At 40.5% G+C, this 16,442-nt stretch overlaps 1 protein-coding gene across 7 annotated transcripts in view; it reads left to right on the forward strand.

The window, feature by feature from the left end:
- twin (CCR4-NOT transcription complex subunit 6-like twin) overlaps positions 1 to 15,694 on the forward strand; it is a 264,806-nt gene extending 249,112 nt beyond the window's left edge. For all 7 annotated transcript variants that reach the window (XM_075878739.1, XM_075878738.1, XM_075878735.1 and 4 more), the window contains 3 exons: positions 6,232 to 6,492; positions 9,118 to 9,304; positions 12,794 to 15,694. In XM_075878739.1, coding sequence (XP_075734854.1) covers positions 6,232 to 6,492; positions 9,118 to 9,304; positions 12,794 to 13,001 — 656 coding nt within the window. In that variant the 3' untranslated portion in view covers positions 13,002 to 15,694. The remainder of the gene's footprint in view (positions 1 to 6,231; positions 6,493 to 9,117; positions 9,305 to 12,793) is intronic.
- Positions 15,695 to 16,442: the final 748 nt, after the last annotated feature.

Below are 16,442 nucleotides of genomic sequence, written 5' to 3' on the forward strand. Positions count from 1 at the left end.
TATGTATGATACGTCTATCCTACATTATTGCCACCTAGTTATGGCAGTATGGAAAACCTGGTCCTTCAGTGGGGCGTTCCCAAATATTCATGTATTCCTTTCAGAAGCTGCGTGTATGTAGGGAATGCATCGTGTAGTACCTTCTCAAGTTGTCAAACCTTCTTAGATGACATATTTAAAGTGTGCATGACAAATTACATGCAAAGATTTTTTTTATGCTGAATTTAATGTGCACAAATACCAACGGATTAGTATCTTGCAAGCTGAGCTGTTGTGATAGATCAGTGGTTCTCAAATGGGGGTCCACGAAGCCATTTTTATGATCCGCGAAACCCTCACCCGCATTTTTCTTTAAGCGTGACTGTGCCACGTATTGATGAACTGTCGAAAATGAAGTTATGTGGCATGTTTATTTGATGTTTTTGGTAGCTAAAGGCACCAGTTTCACGCTCCAGTTATGTTATTTACCTATGTACCGCCCTCCTTCCCCTCCACTGCAAGGGGTCCCCCATCACTTCCACCAGTCCACAACGAGTACCCGACACATCCATGGCTGAGAACCACTGTGATAGATATTGTGAAGCATGCCAGTAGTGTTTTTATAGCATTTTACAAGTACAAAAGAAAAAAAGTCCAATAAAATAGAATCGCATAAGGTATTTTAGTACCCTTGTGTAAGTTGCAAAGCAAGGTGCATCCAGTGCACTAGCTTGACCTCTGGCATAGAATGGCTACTGCTTGACCACTTCAAACAACCAATCAACGCATTGAGGTCTGAAAGGCTGCCACTGTGCATACTTCCATGCTGTACTGAATGTGTTCATTGTAGTGATGTGCAACGTGTCATTAAACCAATCTGCTGTCTTTCGACACCCTTTCTTGGATAACTGTGAGGTTAAAAGTGACAGGCAAGGTATCTTAATTGCAGTAGATAACCATGACAGATAATTGGACAATATTGTGACCAATATTGGAGCCAAAGGCTATTCCAGTTTTGACAGCAAAGTGCCGAATTGTTGCCAAAGAGACAATCCAATCTTTCTATGTCTGTATTCTTACACACTTTAAAACATCATTACCATTGGTCAGACTTACTAGGTGGATTTACTCGGCATTGCTTATGGCAAAATTTAAAATGGAAATCTTATTTACGATTTGGTGCCGATGCTGATTCAGAGATTGGCAGTCATAAGATGATTGCATCAACGAATTTAAAGGTCATGCAAATAAAAAGTCTCAGCATTGATTGGTGGGCATTGTTCTGTATATGCTTCACACACAGCTTTGAATGCAGTAGGACTAGTGTAAAATTGGGTAAGGTCTCAAGGTCCTGCTAGTGGCAACAGTGATTGATAAGATTTTATGTAAGAACAAATAAATTTGAAAACCTTTTACAGGGAATATTCATGACCTTGTGGTGATTGGCTGGCTATTGCTGAAATTGTATGACAGCTTGTTTGTTTTTCTAAGCTCTCTCAGTTCAGAGCCTCCAAAATTGCGTGTCAGTAGGTTTTTCTCCGGCCGTCCCAATCGCACAAAGTATAATTTCAGAGGATGGCGTGGCCCGCTCCTACTCTGCACCACGGTGCTTGCCATCATAAAGCGAGGAAAAAATGATTTCGCATTTTTATATAACTTCCACTGACGTGGAAATGTCAGCATGCTCTTTGCGAGAGGCAAAGTGCATGCTGGGGCCTATTTATTCTCAAGTGAATGGTCTCTTTCTTTATCCTTTTTTTCAAGATATGCACTTCCTTGCAAGAGGGCTCTGCACTCTTACAGAGCACTTGCCTCTGCAAGAGTGCAAGAGATCCGCATTTCCTAGAAACACTATAGTATTTCAGAGTTTGTGGGGTGCACAGTATGAGGGCGTTAGCGAAGGAAAAAAAAAAAAGAGTACAGTTATTGGGCTGGGCATGATAAAATTCAGGAAAGCTGATCCCAAGCTTCTTTTTCCTATTTGACTTGGAAAGGTATGCAGCAGTATGACAACTTCCTGAAATTAAAGAGAACAAACAGCGTCTCACGTCACTTTCACGAAAAAAAAGATAGTGCATTGTCAGAGTTTTATTTAAATAACTGTAATTAGTTTGAAAGTTAGTTAATAAATAATTGGTATTTAATAAAGGATTCATTTTAATTTTTTGTGGAGGTAGTCACGGCGTCTGCAGCTGGTCGGTTGAATAGGTGTCCATAGTGCAAGGGCCAGTTCAAGCCAAAGAGTGCCAAAAACGTGGTGTGTTCAGTGTACAGTGTCACATGGAGACTAGGATATGTAATCAGCTGTAACGAGGCCTAAAATTAGTCACTGTGTTAATGCGTAAAACATATATGTACGAAAATTATTACATTGACAAGTCAGGAGGGTACTCTTATCCGGTGTATATGCAAGGGATCCTGAGATAAAAATGTACGAATGTGCATATAACAGTTACACATGCCTATATCTTAGAGCGCAAAAACGCAGAGGAACCAAGCGCTATGAGACTTGCTTGTCAAGATTGCATCGCACGCACCATGAATATATGGCACGTGCAATAAACTCCATTAAACTCCAGTAATCTATCAGATGCCATACAATATTAGACTTGCTTGTCAGGATTACATCGCACGCACCATGAATATATGGCACGTGCAATAAACCCCATTAAACTCCAGTAATCTGTCGGATTCTATACAATATGAAAGAAAGCAACAACTATATCATGTGTAACCTAACTAAACTTCAATATAAGTTCTGATAGTCCTGGTCACATGAACATTTGAAAAGACCAGTGATATATAAACGGAACTTTTCGAAGCTCTACAGTGTATTCACAGATGCAACACCAGTAATAATAGCGATACAACAGCGCAAAAACGGTTTTGCGTGTGTGCAGCGGCGAGGCTGAAGTTTTTCTTCTTTTCACAGAATTCCTGCAGAACAACCATGCAAGGTAATCGCGCGAGCACTGTAGCATAAGTGCGTTACAAGGAATTGAGATATAGTGCACGCTGGAGCGCTAACAGAGCCGACTAAGTTCGGCACTCGGCATGAGCACACTTTCTTCTCATGATGTCAGCGATGCTGCCGAGTCTGGTGTGAAAGCTGTGTGCGCTTAGTGCACAAGGCTTCGCACTTGCCCACGAGGCTTCCCCAGTTTTTCTTTCTTACAGCCTTCCGTCGCACCACAGAAGCAAAAGACAGGGAGTAGGGTGGAGACGGTCGCCGTGCGTCTAAACTGAATGTCGCTGGTAGTGCGACGGCCCTGGACAGTTTACATGGGCGTTTAAATATTCATTTATGGTTGCCCATTTGTTTTGGGGGTTTTACAGTGTTTAGTTAGACATTGTAACGAACATGGAAATCCTAAGCATTTTTTGAAAGAATGCAGCATGTATTCAAAGTTTGGTGTACCTAATATAAAACACTTGTGTGTTGCATACAAGTAGTCACAATGAGCGCTTTTTTTTCAGTTGTTTCTCTGGGTGGATATATGTCTTTTTTCTTCAGAAGGATGTCATTCTGTTGCATGTGTGACCCTTTGAATGCAGTTGAGAGTACAGTAAACAGAGATGATATTGATATTGCCATTGTGCCACCAAAACATAAGCAAAGTTGAGACAACTCAGCCACTTTCTTTGTGAATGTGTGGAGTAAACATTGGTTCACTGATCAAAGCCTGCAACAATATTCCAGCAAAATGACTTCACCCTACTTCAGTGACATGACCAGGGCAGTCAGTGATGTTGAGCGTTTCTCTCTAGAGTGCAACCATGCTTGTGTTGATCACCTTATAAATATCTGTAAGATGGTGGTGACAACCTTATTAAAAAAAAACTGCTCCAAATTTATGACCTGATCCTAGGCTGCCCCCCCCCCCCCCCCCCCCCCCTGTGGCCTGTCTTCTTGCCGCCTCCTGGGCTTGCTTGGTGGCCCACAGTTGATCATGAAGGTTAAAGCTGCGCAACACGGCTGTCCATGACATCACAGCTTCATCTGGGGAGACTGCATTTTCTTCTCATAGAATCCCACATTTCCAGAGAATGTTCTTAAGTGATGTGCAAGTCTAGCCGCATAATTTACAAGTATCATCTGGATATACGTCGGGGTATATCCTCCTAAGATGAATGGGGTTGGGGAAGGGCTGGGTTCGTAATTGCCTACAATCTACCACTTTGGATCTGTCAAGTTTGCAGCTTGACCAGTTTCTACCCATACACGTCTTGAGAAAGGAAGGATGCCAAAACATCTCTATATTTCTCACATCATGATATTTCGCTCCAAGATGAAAGGTACTGCAGGGTCATTCCATGCCAAACGTCCCAGTCATATTGGTGACCATCTTAAATGTATTTAAAAAGAAAATCATGATGATTTAATGCATTGAATACAGTGAATTGCTAGGATATTTCAACAGTGAATTGGTAGGATATCTCAGACAGAAAAAATTTTTGGTCGTGTGTGTGCCTTATGAAGCTCCCAGAATATCGTCTGGATGTTTAGGAAAAAATTTATTCTAGAACTACCGCTCTTCTTTTATATATCAAATTTGGTCCACATGTTAAGTAAAGATGCTTGTATAAGGTGTTTGAAGCTCAGTAAAATTAGAGCAATTTTTCTGCCATGTATGCCTCCAAGAATTTAACCAAGATGTGTCATGCCTGGACTTTTTTCTATTGCAATTTGTATCAGTATCTGAGCAATGAATACTTGCTCCACAAAAGGTGTATTTTGTGGAAAAAATATTTTGAGACCCTTCAAGCTGTTACACCTTACGAGAAAAAAAAATCACGAATTTGGCAAAACCATCACTTTTATCTATATTCATATGCAATTTGCAACATCTGGTGGGCCAACTAAAAACCACCTTTGTACCTAAATCGATAGCAAATAAACAGTTCTTCTTACATGGCAGGTTTTATCATTACAATTTTTGTTTTAAGAAAATCATTTTTGAAGTTCTTTATTGCAGTCAATGGGAAACTTTAAAAAAATATTTTCTTTCTTAAAACAAAAATCGTAATGATAAAACTGACAACACAAAAAGAACTGTTTATTTGTGTGTGATTTAGGTATAAAAGGGATTTTTAAATGAACCACCACATGGTGTAAATTGTGTCTGAATATGGACAAAAATGAAGATTTTATGAAATTTGTGATTTTTTCTCGTAAAGTTTGACAGCTTGAGAGGTCGAAAAATATTTTTTCCACGAAATATACTATCTGTGGAGTAAGTATTCATTGCTCAGATATTTATACAAAGTGCAGTATTGCAATACGAAAATGCAAGTATAACTCATTTTGGGGAAATTCTTGCAAGCGTATGTGGCAGAAATACTGCACAAATATTATTGAGCTTCAAACACCTTACACAAGCACTTTTACTTAATATGTTGATCAAATTTTGTATATAAAGAGGCAGTGGTTGTTTTAAAATAAATTTTTTCCTAAACAACGCCCAGATGACATTCTTGAAAGTTCAGAAGGCACGCACGGGATCAAAAAATTTTTTCCGTCCGAAATATTCTAGCAGTTCACTGTTTTGAGTGTAGTAAACCAGCACGTTTTTTTTTTCTAATACATTTGAGATGGTCGCCAAAATGGCTGGGACGGTTAGTGTGGAATGACCCTGCAATGAAAAAAAAAAAGCAATAGTATCATCAGAATCGAATTGAGCAGTTGTGGTGCTTTCTTCTAAATGCACTAACAAAAGAAATAAATGCTTGCCTTCAGTGCATTCAGGAGATACGGGGGCTTGTTCTTTCTTGCACACGAAAAAATACCCACATGCACGCTGGTAGTCAATCGCTCTGCATTTTGCCGCGCTCTCCGCTGCCGCTGAAATCCACACTTAACGCGCCCTCACACAGTACCTGGGCACATGAGGCGTCATTTATTATTTTGCTGGGGAATGCATCAATTGGGAGGGCCGGAGAGAAACCTGCCAGCACGCAATCTCGGAAGCCATGCTCAAGTGTGTGAGGACAGCATACCATGCCGCAGAGGGTGCTCATATATGCACACATTATGACATACATTTTGCACTTTCAACTAGGCTTTTTTGTTCCATTACATAAGTAATTTCCTCGGGAAACAGCCTTTCTTGGTAATCATTATAGTGTAGCATGAAGACGCAAATACCAAGACACAGAGACATGCATGTTTTATGGCTCCTTTCTTTGTTTGCCTGCTACTAATTTTTATGCTGAAAGTATGCTTACCTTACATGTCCTTGTGTGATGGTGCAGCCCATCCGGAGCACAAGAGCCTGCTACCGTACCAACCACCGTTGTTGGTGTGCACAGCACATATTCACTGGGACCCTGAGTACTGTGATGTTAAGCTGATTCAGACAATGATGTTGATGCGGGAGCTGCGCATCATTGTGGATGACGCTGTACAGTTGCTTAGGGCTGGATCTCTGGGAGGGCTGCACCGTCGAGCTGTACTGGACACTTCCAGCATTCCACTCCTACTTTGTGGGGACATGAACTCCCTCCCCAACTCAGGTGAGTCATCCTGTAAAGATGAATTTGGTTTGTTGCTAACACTGTTTTTTATTACAATAACAATGTGTATTTGATTACTGGTGTTCCTATTAAAGCAAACAGGAGATAATAAATATTGGGGCGGTGTGCATTCAATTTTAGTGCCATAAGCTGTTCAGCCCCATTTAATTAATATAGAAGCCTAGCCTTCTCTTCCACTTTCTACACAATAGTTCTTGGCATGCTAGTGGACAGATTACATTTATAAATATTAGAGCTTTGCAAATAGCCAAAATTTGGGTGCGAAGTAAATCCGAATATTAAGTGTGAGTTCGCATTAAATATTTTTTAAATATTTTTAGAAATTTTTTTTTGAACACTTCTAAGCAGAATGCAGGAATGCTGGTAGTGTTGCTCATTCATGGAGGCTTCTTACAGAGTTTCAATGAGTGCTATTTTGCAATTTTCAAGGGGGGTCATCGCAAACAGTGCTACCTTATCACAATGAGACTATCCTGCACATGATACACTAGTTCATATATTTCAACCTCAATACTTGGGCCACACAGTTCACATGTTCTGATGCCCTGCAGAATATTATGCAACTTCTCATGCCGATAAGACATCAGAAGAGTCTATTTCGAGAACAGCCTGCAAGTATTGGCTTGCTGGAAGGTAAAATAACTTACTCCCATGCAAAAGGCCTGGAGTTAATCTATGAGAACTGGAATGTTTCATTTAAATATTATGATTATTGTGGGTGATACCTGCAATGTACAGTAGAATCTCAGTGATGCAAAACTAGTTTATGCGAACTTCAGGCTGATATGAATACGTTGGATTCCCCGGTGAAAGTACCGAACATTTGGAAACTTTTCTTGGTCACGATGGATTATATGAACTTGGGTACCGAAACCATTGAGCGGCATCCCACAGCTGCAAGTTCCAGATGCTCCAGAAGTATGCGCATAGTCAATGCATACAGAGTCAAAACTGTGCTTATCGTGGCCCACAACCGCTGTAGATGTACAAACGGTCGCTTTCAGTGCTATCACGTATGGCTATGATGAAAATACTAAAGTATGCACGCATCCAAAACTAACCAGGTTAAAGCGATGGTGCATGCCACAACCACTGCGGACAAAACTGCAGTAGAAATAATCATAGACAGCAACGAGGCAGTTCTGATAGCATGTGTGCAGCCAGCACCCACTAATTGAGAATGAAATGACTTTGCTGCAACCACTGCCTATGAAACCATGGCCGCTATCAATGCAATCTTCAATAGTGATAGTGCAGCTCTAAAGGTACTGAAGCAGCGGTAGATAAGAGGCAAGTCAAAAAAAGGCGCAGAGCATATGGGCATTCCTGTTGATCCCTTGTTACTGTGGGGGTAGCAGGCTTAATTTGCAGTTGGCCTCAAGTGGAGCTTGATGCTCGCATTCACAGAAGCCAGCTGCACCTTGCCTTAGTGGTCCATTCCTATGTGTCGCAAATGCGAGTTCTTTCTGTGGGAATAAATGTTTTGTGCGTATAGTGACGCTTGAAATGGATTTCACTAGCTTTTTGGTGATAGGAAATTTTTCGTGATAGAAATACTTTTACTTCCCATTGAGATTCATGTCACCGAAATTCTACTGTACTCTCATGGACATCACCACCAAAAATGTCTATGTTAGTGAGCCCCCATCAGCTTAAGTGTAGAAGATTGCTACAGCCTGTCAAGTCACTTTGAACCTTATATTTGGCATCATCATGATCACTTTTTATAGTATGACTAGTCATGGCAGTTCATACTGAAATCATATTTTGGAGCAGCACCTGTTCCACAGAGATGTGTAAGTAGAATTTGATTGAAGCTGCATAAGGTATCTTCTCTATGATAGGGTAAAGCTTTGTAATCCAGAGACATGGAATCTAGTGCATGCTTTCTTGTGCATATCCAGTTTTGCATCTGTTTAAACAAGACTGTATTTCACATAGAGCTATTGATATTATGCTTATTATTTGGACAAGTTGCCCTGGTAGCTTAGCTGGTAACATGTCATACTACTACTTAGCTTGGGCATGTGTGTTTGATTTGCAATCATGGCAGCCACATTTTGATTGGGTGAAATGCTAGAACACCCATGTACTTAGATATAAATTAGCTCAGAGTTGCCCACTGTGGTGTTCCTTATAATCATATGGTTTTTGTTAATACAAATCTAAGAATTTAATTATGTAAGCCACATGTTTTTTATATGACTACTGGACAGTGCATTTGTGTGTATTTTGTCATTACTATTACAAAACTTGAGTGATTGTATGTGTAGATTGTTTTTATGTCTGGCAATAAGATAGTAAAAGCATGTCTGAGGTGTGTCCTCTATGGTTGCTCCTTGAATGCCTGTAGCTTCATTTGCTAGGTTCACTAAAAAATTTTATGTTTTGATGTGATGTTTGATCTTGGCTAGTCATGCTGCTGCAGTGCAATGAAGTTGTGGCAGTTGCAGGTGTGACAGTTTCAGGTGATTACACCTGTAAAGTAGAATGCTGTACTGTAAATATTTGTGCTTGTACTGCTTCATGTTAACACTTTACCATCAGTTTGGAACGTGGAATGTCGCTCATTTTCTCACTTAAAGATGGGCTGTTTGTTTCCAGGTGTTATTGAGTTCCTGAAAACAGGCCATGTCTCGGCCGACCATCCTGACTTTAAAGAACTTGGCTACAAAGATTGCCTGCGTAAGATGTGCCTGGAATCTGGTTCCCTCATAGGTGGCTCATACACTCATCCCTTCGAGATGAAGGAAGCTTATGCAGAAGGAGTCATGCCCTATACAAATTTTACGTGAGTATTCACTTTAAAATGTAATGTTTGACTGTATTAGTTGTCAGTTGAAAATCTGCCAGAATTCATGAGTGCACAGCATTTGGTACAGCTTAAGATCATTTCTTACTAGCAGATAGACCATGTTGAAGGTCATTTCGTACTAGCAGATAGACCACGTTGGAAGCTTGTGAACTGCTTCATGGAGTTTGCGAGTTGGCTTGGCACTTTCCTTCAATTATTAGTTATGCAGAATGCTGTTAAAACATACACACTACTCTTTGAAGTAATTCATGGCAGCCCTATTTCAGTGAGGCCAAAGAGCAAAATTAACCATGTGTTTACATTAAGGTTAACAGAGACGGAAGGGCTGGGCCATTTGCACCATGCTGCACTAATCCGCTTCTGCTGTGCTACCCAGCTCCAAAACGCCTTACTGCACCAAAATTTCTCCCAAGCAGCCTATGGTACCTTCATATGCCACTATCATCCGCAGCATGGCACATTTTTGCGAGCTCCTATTATCTCATCACCTGGTGCACTTTTCATAACGTTAATGATGGCATGAAAAAAATTCATTCCTACCACAGGGAAGAAGCAATAAATGTGATAGCAAGAAATGGGAATTTTATGCGAAGTAAGGCTAGCAGTTGACTCCCTTCTATCTCATCTCGCGTAACTACAAAACGCTGGAGTAAGGAAATACGGCTGCTGCAAGGAGCGAAGCTGTGTTCTTGCTGTCTCTCATCTCAGTCTGAAGGAAGCGGGCTGCCTGCTAATGTCTTCCAAGATAGCGTTTGCGTGAGCGCTAGCAATCGAGGAGCTTCCTCTCTGGTTGAGTTGAGCCTTTTTGCACAAATTCAACGGGGATATATTTCATTGCCTGTTCAGCATGTTGCACCTATGTAAACAGCAGTAATGCTTGAGGAAGGGTAATTACAATTATGCTCTGGGATTATGCAGCACATATATATGTTGGCATATCACAATGAAGAGCGAGAAAAAAATTAAGACAGTTTTCGCGTGGGACTTTTTTTCTCCACAGGTAAAACACTTGTCAAAAGCTTGTTCTGGTGTGTTTTGAATGAAGGAAGATGTGTCACACGTTAACACTATCACATAGTACTACTGTGATGCCCAAAAAACGCAAATTACTAGTGTATCCATCTTTGCTTGGCTTTATGTGTACTAACTGTAGCATCAGAAGTGGCGACACCACCTTTTTCTGCTTGTGCAATTGAATCACATTGTTTAAGGTAGACCAAATAATGCTGAACACTGACATTGATTTTTTTAGGGGGGGGGGGGGGGGGAATGCTTCATGTAGTGTTGTTGTAAACTGTGCTGTATGTGCCAAAACATATGTGTCCTTCATGTTTGGCACAATGTGACCCAATTTAATTCTGGTGTCCAGTGTACTAGACATAAGAACATTCTCACATTTTGAGCAAACTGCTGGTTACAAAAGCTACCTTTTTGCATCATTGTTTTAAGAGGACATCAGTTAGCTCACATAATTTCAAATATTTGAAGTGCACGAAGAAAGCTCCTAAGAAGATTTTGTATACACAACCACACCGTGCGCCCGCTTTTCCTAGTGAATGGCACCCATATTCTAAGGCGTCCCCATAAGAAAGTGTGGCTGAGGGAGGAAACATATTCAAAATTACACTTCTCGCCTCTTAAAGAAGCTGCAAAAATGGTTTTGGTTTTTATTGTGGCTCGGCTTGCTTTTCTGCACTGCCCTTTATGGCATGTCCAGTAAACTGGTCGCTGGGACAGAAAGCGATATAAGGCCAGTCATGCAGCTACCACGTGCCTACAGAACTGCAGTGTCATTGGAAGTTATGTTTAAAAAATTTTTTACTATTACCAAAATGAGATTCAGTTGGCTTAGTGCATGTACTTTGACATTTTCAGTACTTTGTGAACCCATCACCATTGTATAGGCCAAAAGATTTGACAGTCAGGTGACGTGGCCAGATATATATATATCAGCTTTAGGTTTACATCACTCTTTTTTATTGTTACTGAGTGCACCTCTTTGGCATGAACATTATGCCATGATACTGCAAGATAAGTGTAAAAATAAAAAGTTTAGTCTTCTGAAGTTGAAAGCAACATAGGCAATCTAAGCAAACCTTTTAGAGGTTAGGTGCAGGCACAGTCACATCACCACAAAAGGAATTATACTCCGTGACAATGCTTTGTCTGTTTTGCACAGTTATGACTGATAGTTCTAGATAAATTTTATCTTGATTCATCAAACCCTTGTTATTTAACTGAGCTGTTACTTTAGCTGCATAAGTATGTGCATATTTCACATACCAAGCTCTGTTTATTATGAAGCAATAGGATTCATGCAACGGTGTGTGATCTACAGACAAGCCATAATTTTGAAGTTGCTTTAAACTTCAGAAAACAGTGTTTTAGTATCAACACCTTGTTCGTGTATCAACACCTTGTTCGTGGTTACACATGGTGTAACATTTGCCGATGAGTGTTTTATGTGAACCAACACCCACTCCATTTGTTCACCAGACATCATGTGATTCCTTGCTGTTTGCAAGCTGAGAGGTTGGACATGCTGCAAAGTCCGCGTAAAGAGAGCAAAAAGGCACTCACACTTTTTGTTTGTAATTTCTCTTGTGCATCTAAATGGATTTGGTTATGTTGATTGAACCACCTCTGACATTTCCATGCCTTAAAAGGTCCCTAAACCGCCCAGAGGTCAAAATTTAGTTGCGGTGGGGAAGTTGTACACAAGTCTACAATAAACACAAAGCGGTAGGAATTTGTTGAAACGGTGCAGTAATAGCGGAATTAACATGTTGGGTGACTGTTCCTCTCGCTCTTTCCTTTGCTACCCATCACTTGTCAGCTAGTCTCCTCATCCAAAGTCGCCTTGCCTTCCTCGTCAAGTGCACCTCCCAATCTCACGTGACACATACGTTATTGCCAATGTGCTTTTCCGATTACCGCAACTTTATGAACACCGTGCTTCTCGGCTACCCACTCTTGCCGCGATGGCCCGTGCTCGTACGAATCGTGCTGGTGTCGATTCTGTGTTGGTATGCACAAGTTATTTAGCAGTTTCATTATGGGCGGCAGCTGTAGACTGGCAATCACATACGTGTGAGCAATGGAGTGCAGCCAGCTGCTTGCAGACTAACCAGAAGCCATATGTTCTTGTTCGACCAATCGCAGCAGTGCTACAATTGGTCACAACGAACATTGGACCTTTGTCGTGACTGACAAGTGAGATGCAGACACTCTGTTTGGTATATAAACAAGTCATTCTTCTAAACCCCTTACAAATGTTGTTTGAAAAAACAATCAGAGCAGCTTTAGGGGCCCTTTAACATGTTGTGTGAAGTCGCTTTGAAGGTCATTGACACTGATGTTACATTTTACTTTTCACACGGTTCTTTGCACCTTGAAGACTTGACTGCATAATGTGCATGTAGTAGCAACAAAAGATGCCTAATAGAGTCACTGTCATATATGCAGGTTTGACTTCAAAGGAGTCATCGACTACATCTTTTTCACACGGCAGCACATGCAAGTGCTAGGGGTACTAGGCCCTCTGGATCCCCACTGGCTGCAGGAGAACAAGGTGGTTGGCTGTCCACATCCACATGTACCATCAGACCATCTGCCCCTGCTGGCCCAGCTTGAAATAGCACTTGTGACTAACGGCCTGGTCCAGCGCAGGTAGCAACGGCTGGAGTGAGCCCTCCCCCATCGTCTTCTGTCCCCGACTAGTACTGCGTGTGCACCCCAACTTGCTCGAGTCCAATGGTCAGGACATCATGACTGCTGCTTCTCAGTGACCCAATTTTTCTGTGATCACTGCTGACAAAACAGCCTTTGTAGTGCCGTGTGCCAGTTGGCACCCACCTGCTTTGGTCAATTCTAGTGTACCATCAAAAAAAAGGTCTTGATGCTCCTCCTCTGCTAACTTTGGTCTGGGTCAGCTGGGTCAGGAGCATTAGTGGTAGCAGCAGCAGCAACAACAACGACCATTCAAATCCGGGTCACGGTTGACTGTTTTTCTTCCTTTCAACAACATCTGCTCAAGCAATCTGCAGTTAACAACTCCAAAAGGCTGAAGAAAGGCTGCCATCTAGGTAGTATAAAACAGTTGAATAGGAAGAATTGTACATTCAATACTGTCATCGTACAGTTGACATTTAATTTGTTTCATCGAAAGAACCGGTGTTTTAGTTTTCTTGCATAATTCTTTGAGCATAGCTATGTGGCCTATTGCCTTTCCGCTGGAAAATTACAAATGCAAGCTCTTTCTTTTCCTGTATCCACTTTGGGTAAATAGTCATGTTAGGTCACATACGAGACACAGGAAGGAAGAAGTAGAAATTCGGCTTTCACTGTTGTCATCTTTGCTTCATGTGTATAACAGTAACAAAGAAGAAAAAAAAGTCAACTAAACACAAATGATGGCTAATTTTGAAGTGATTTTTTGTTTTAACTCCACCAAAGCACTTACCATTTTTTTGCTTACTACCTGTATAGCAAAGGTCAGCAAGAGTTCATGCCTTTCGCATTTATGTAGAGCTTGTATCTGAAATAAAACTTAAGGTCACATTTAGGCAGACAGAATAAGCCCACAGTTAATTAGATAGATTTTTGCTCTATCATAGATGGCAGCCTGGGAGTTGCTAACTTTGGAAAATGTGCTACATGAAATTGCTGCCAAACAAGTCTCAGTTTTTGTCTTGCTTTGAGGCAAGACAAACGAGGTCTGTTGATGGAAGTATGTAGTTTCTATAATAAAGTTGACCCATCTTCTCCAATTTCTTCTGCAAAGCAACACACAAGAAAACCTTAAGGACCAAGCAAGACCACCCCTCCTATTAACACCTTTGTGGTGTGTGGCGTGGTGCATCCTTTGACACCGTCCACTTGCCCATTATAGCCATCTGAGCATTGCCCAAGAAGATTGCTTTTGTTTTACATAAACCTTAAACTAGCACTTGAATACACAAAATAAAATAGGAGTTCTGAATTGTCCTTTTTTTTTTCTTAAAAAAAAAAGAGACAATGTTACGATTTTTTTTTTTTTTGCATCTCTGTGGAATGTGTGAGGCGAGATCTTGGACATGTGATCCAGGCAAGTGTTGATGTGGTGTAGCATTGAAGCCTGTCAATGCCTACTTCATACTTCACATACAGGTGGATGCTGCCCATCTTATGCAGCAAGTTGCATGTATGCTGCAGCTTAGAAAATGCTGCCGAGTCCACATAAAGGGAGGAAGGAACTGTTTCAGCAATGTGGGCTTACCTGCAGTTTGACTTCATATAAATGTCACGGTGCGTTGCCCTTAGCTGCTGACTAGCCTTAGTTTCAATGGAACATTGGCTGTCATGAGTAACAAAACATTGCTGACACAGTTCATTCTCTTTGGTGCTGTATGCTTATCTTCCTGTGTAATGTCTTTTCGGGTTGGAAATGTTATTGGAGGATTGTCTTGTCATGGCTGTGCCCTTGGATACATAGTTTTAGCATGTGTATCTGAAATGGTGGGCTAAGCATAAATACATGTGGTACACACTTAATGACAAATTTTGGTCCAAACTGTGAGTATTTGCGTGATGTACAGTCATTCATTGGCTAGACATATCATATCATTTTTTTCCTGTTCAAACATCACACTTAATGGATGACCCAGGGTTAATTTTGAGACGGGGACTTGCATTAGTACATAGTAGGCTAGAATTGTAAGGTGCTTGTCCAAGGTTAGTTTAAGAAAGAAATTTGCATTTTTTTTTTTTCAATGGCATGCTGTAGTATGATTGCTTTTTCTCTTCTCATTTTTTTTGTAGTAGTTGTTGACCATAGACAAATATATCTTTTTAGTACTTTTGATCAATTTCTATAACGGAGACCCAGATGAGTCATTAGTCAAATCCTGCCCACTTTGTGGCCTGCCACGTATAGATTGTGTTATGCTTTAGTTTTATTCAAAGTTAGGTCAACAACTTTTTGTTTCTGTTCAGTGTTTCACACAGTGCTTAAGTCATTTTCTTTGTCCTGTGTTCTAGTGCTAGCTGCTTGTGTACACTGCATTAATGTATATAGAAGCTAAGAACTGACGTGTCATGAAGAGCTGGCTTTTCTCATTGAACATGACAAAATTTTAATTTTTTTTCTTTCACCGCATTCAGTATTGCAGGTTGTGTGCACAAGATGAAAAATGCATCTGTGTGGAGCTGTTATCTTTGCTATGATTGACTTGATGTGCATGTTCCATTTTTCATGCTATTGCACCATACAACAAGGGTCTAAATTCCAATTTTTCTAACCCTTTTTTTATGGATGTGTAAAGTCTTCTTGTTATGAGTGTTGTAGAGAGTTCTTCAAATTGAAATAAAACATGGTTGAAGTCCTTGCATGCTGTACTTTGTTTCTGTTTCTAAGCATACAGGGTGGCAGCGATGCGTAGATTATTGGGCATGGTTTCTGTATGTTGGGATGCAGTGAAGATGTGTGTCCAAACAAGGTTTATCAAACAAGGCTTTACCAAAATAAACAATTTATTTGTCTGTTAGCCTAGAATGGTATAATATAAAATTGCTCATTTTTGCTATGATTACTTGCAATTCATATCTACCATATTTCTGCTGCATAGTTGTTTCATGGTTTCAAATGTCTAAATCTTTTGTTGTTTAAACCCTGTCAAAAGCACCAGTGTTGGACAATATGTAGAGCTCATATTTTAATTATGTAAACCAATTGCTCACTATTAAGCACTGTTGTTCACAATCATTTTAGAATAAGAATGGTACACTGTCTAATCTGTGCAAGTTGCTGATATCAGTCTGAAAATGGGTTGCTATCACTATTGCACAGCAATTAAGAAAAAAGTATTCCTGCTTAGGCTGATCACAAACATTCACAGCCAAGGAGACCTACCTAAAAATAGCAGAAAGGGATTCATGCACTTTAATGATGGTAAGGAGATACCTATGTCGACAGCAAGGCAAAGTGAACCTTGTAACTAAGGTTGGGTCAGTGCTTGATATTAATTTGTAAAATTGATATAGAAAAATGGCTTCTGAACCGTTTGGTTTGATATTTGTGTTAAAAACACACTTCAACAGTCATAAGCAAAGAAACTTGGAGAGTAGCTAGTACACT

This window comes from Rhipicephalus microplus, chromosome X, assembly GCF_043290135.1.
Source record: "Rhipicephalus microplus isolate Deutch F79 chromosome X, USDA_Rmic, whole genome shotgun sequence".
In the NCBI taxonomy this organism is placed as follows: domain Eukaryota; kingdom Metazoa; phylum Arthropoda; class Arachnida; order Ixodida; family Ixodidae; genus Rhipicephalus; species Rhipicephalus microplus.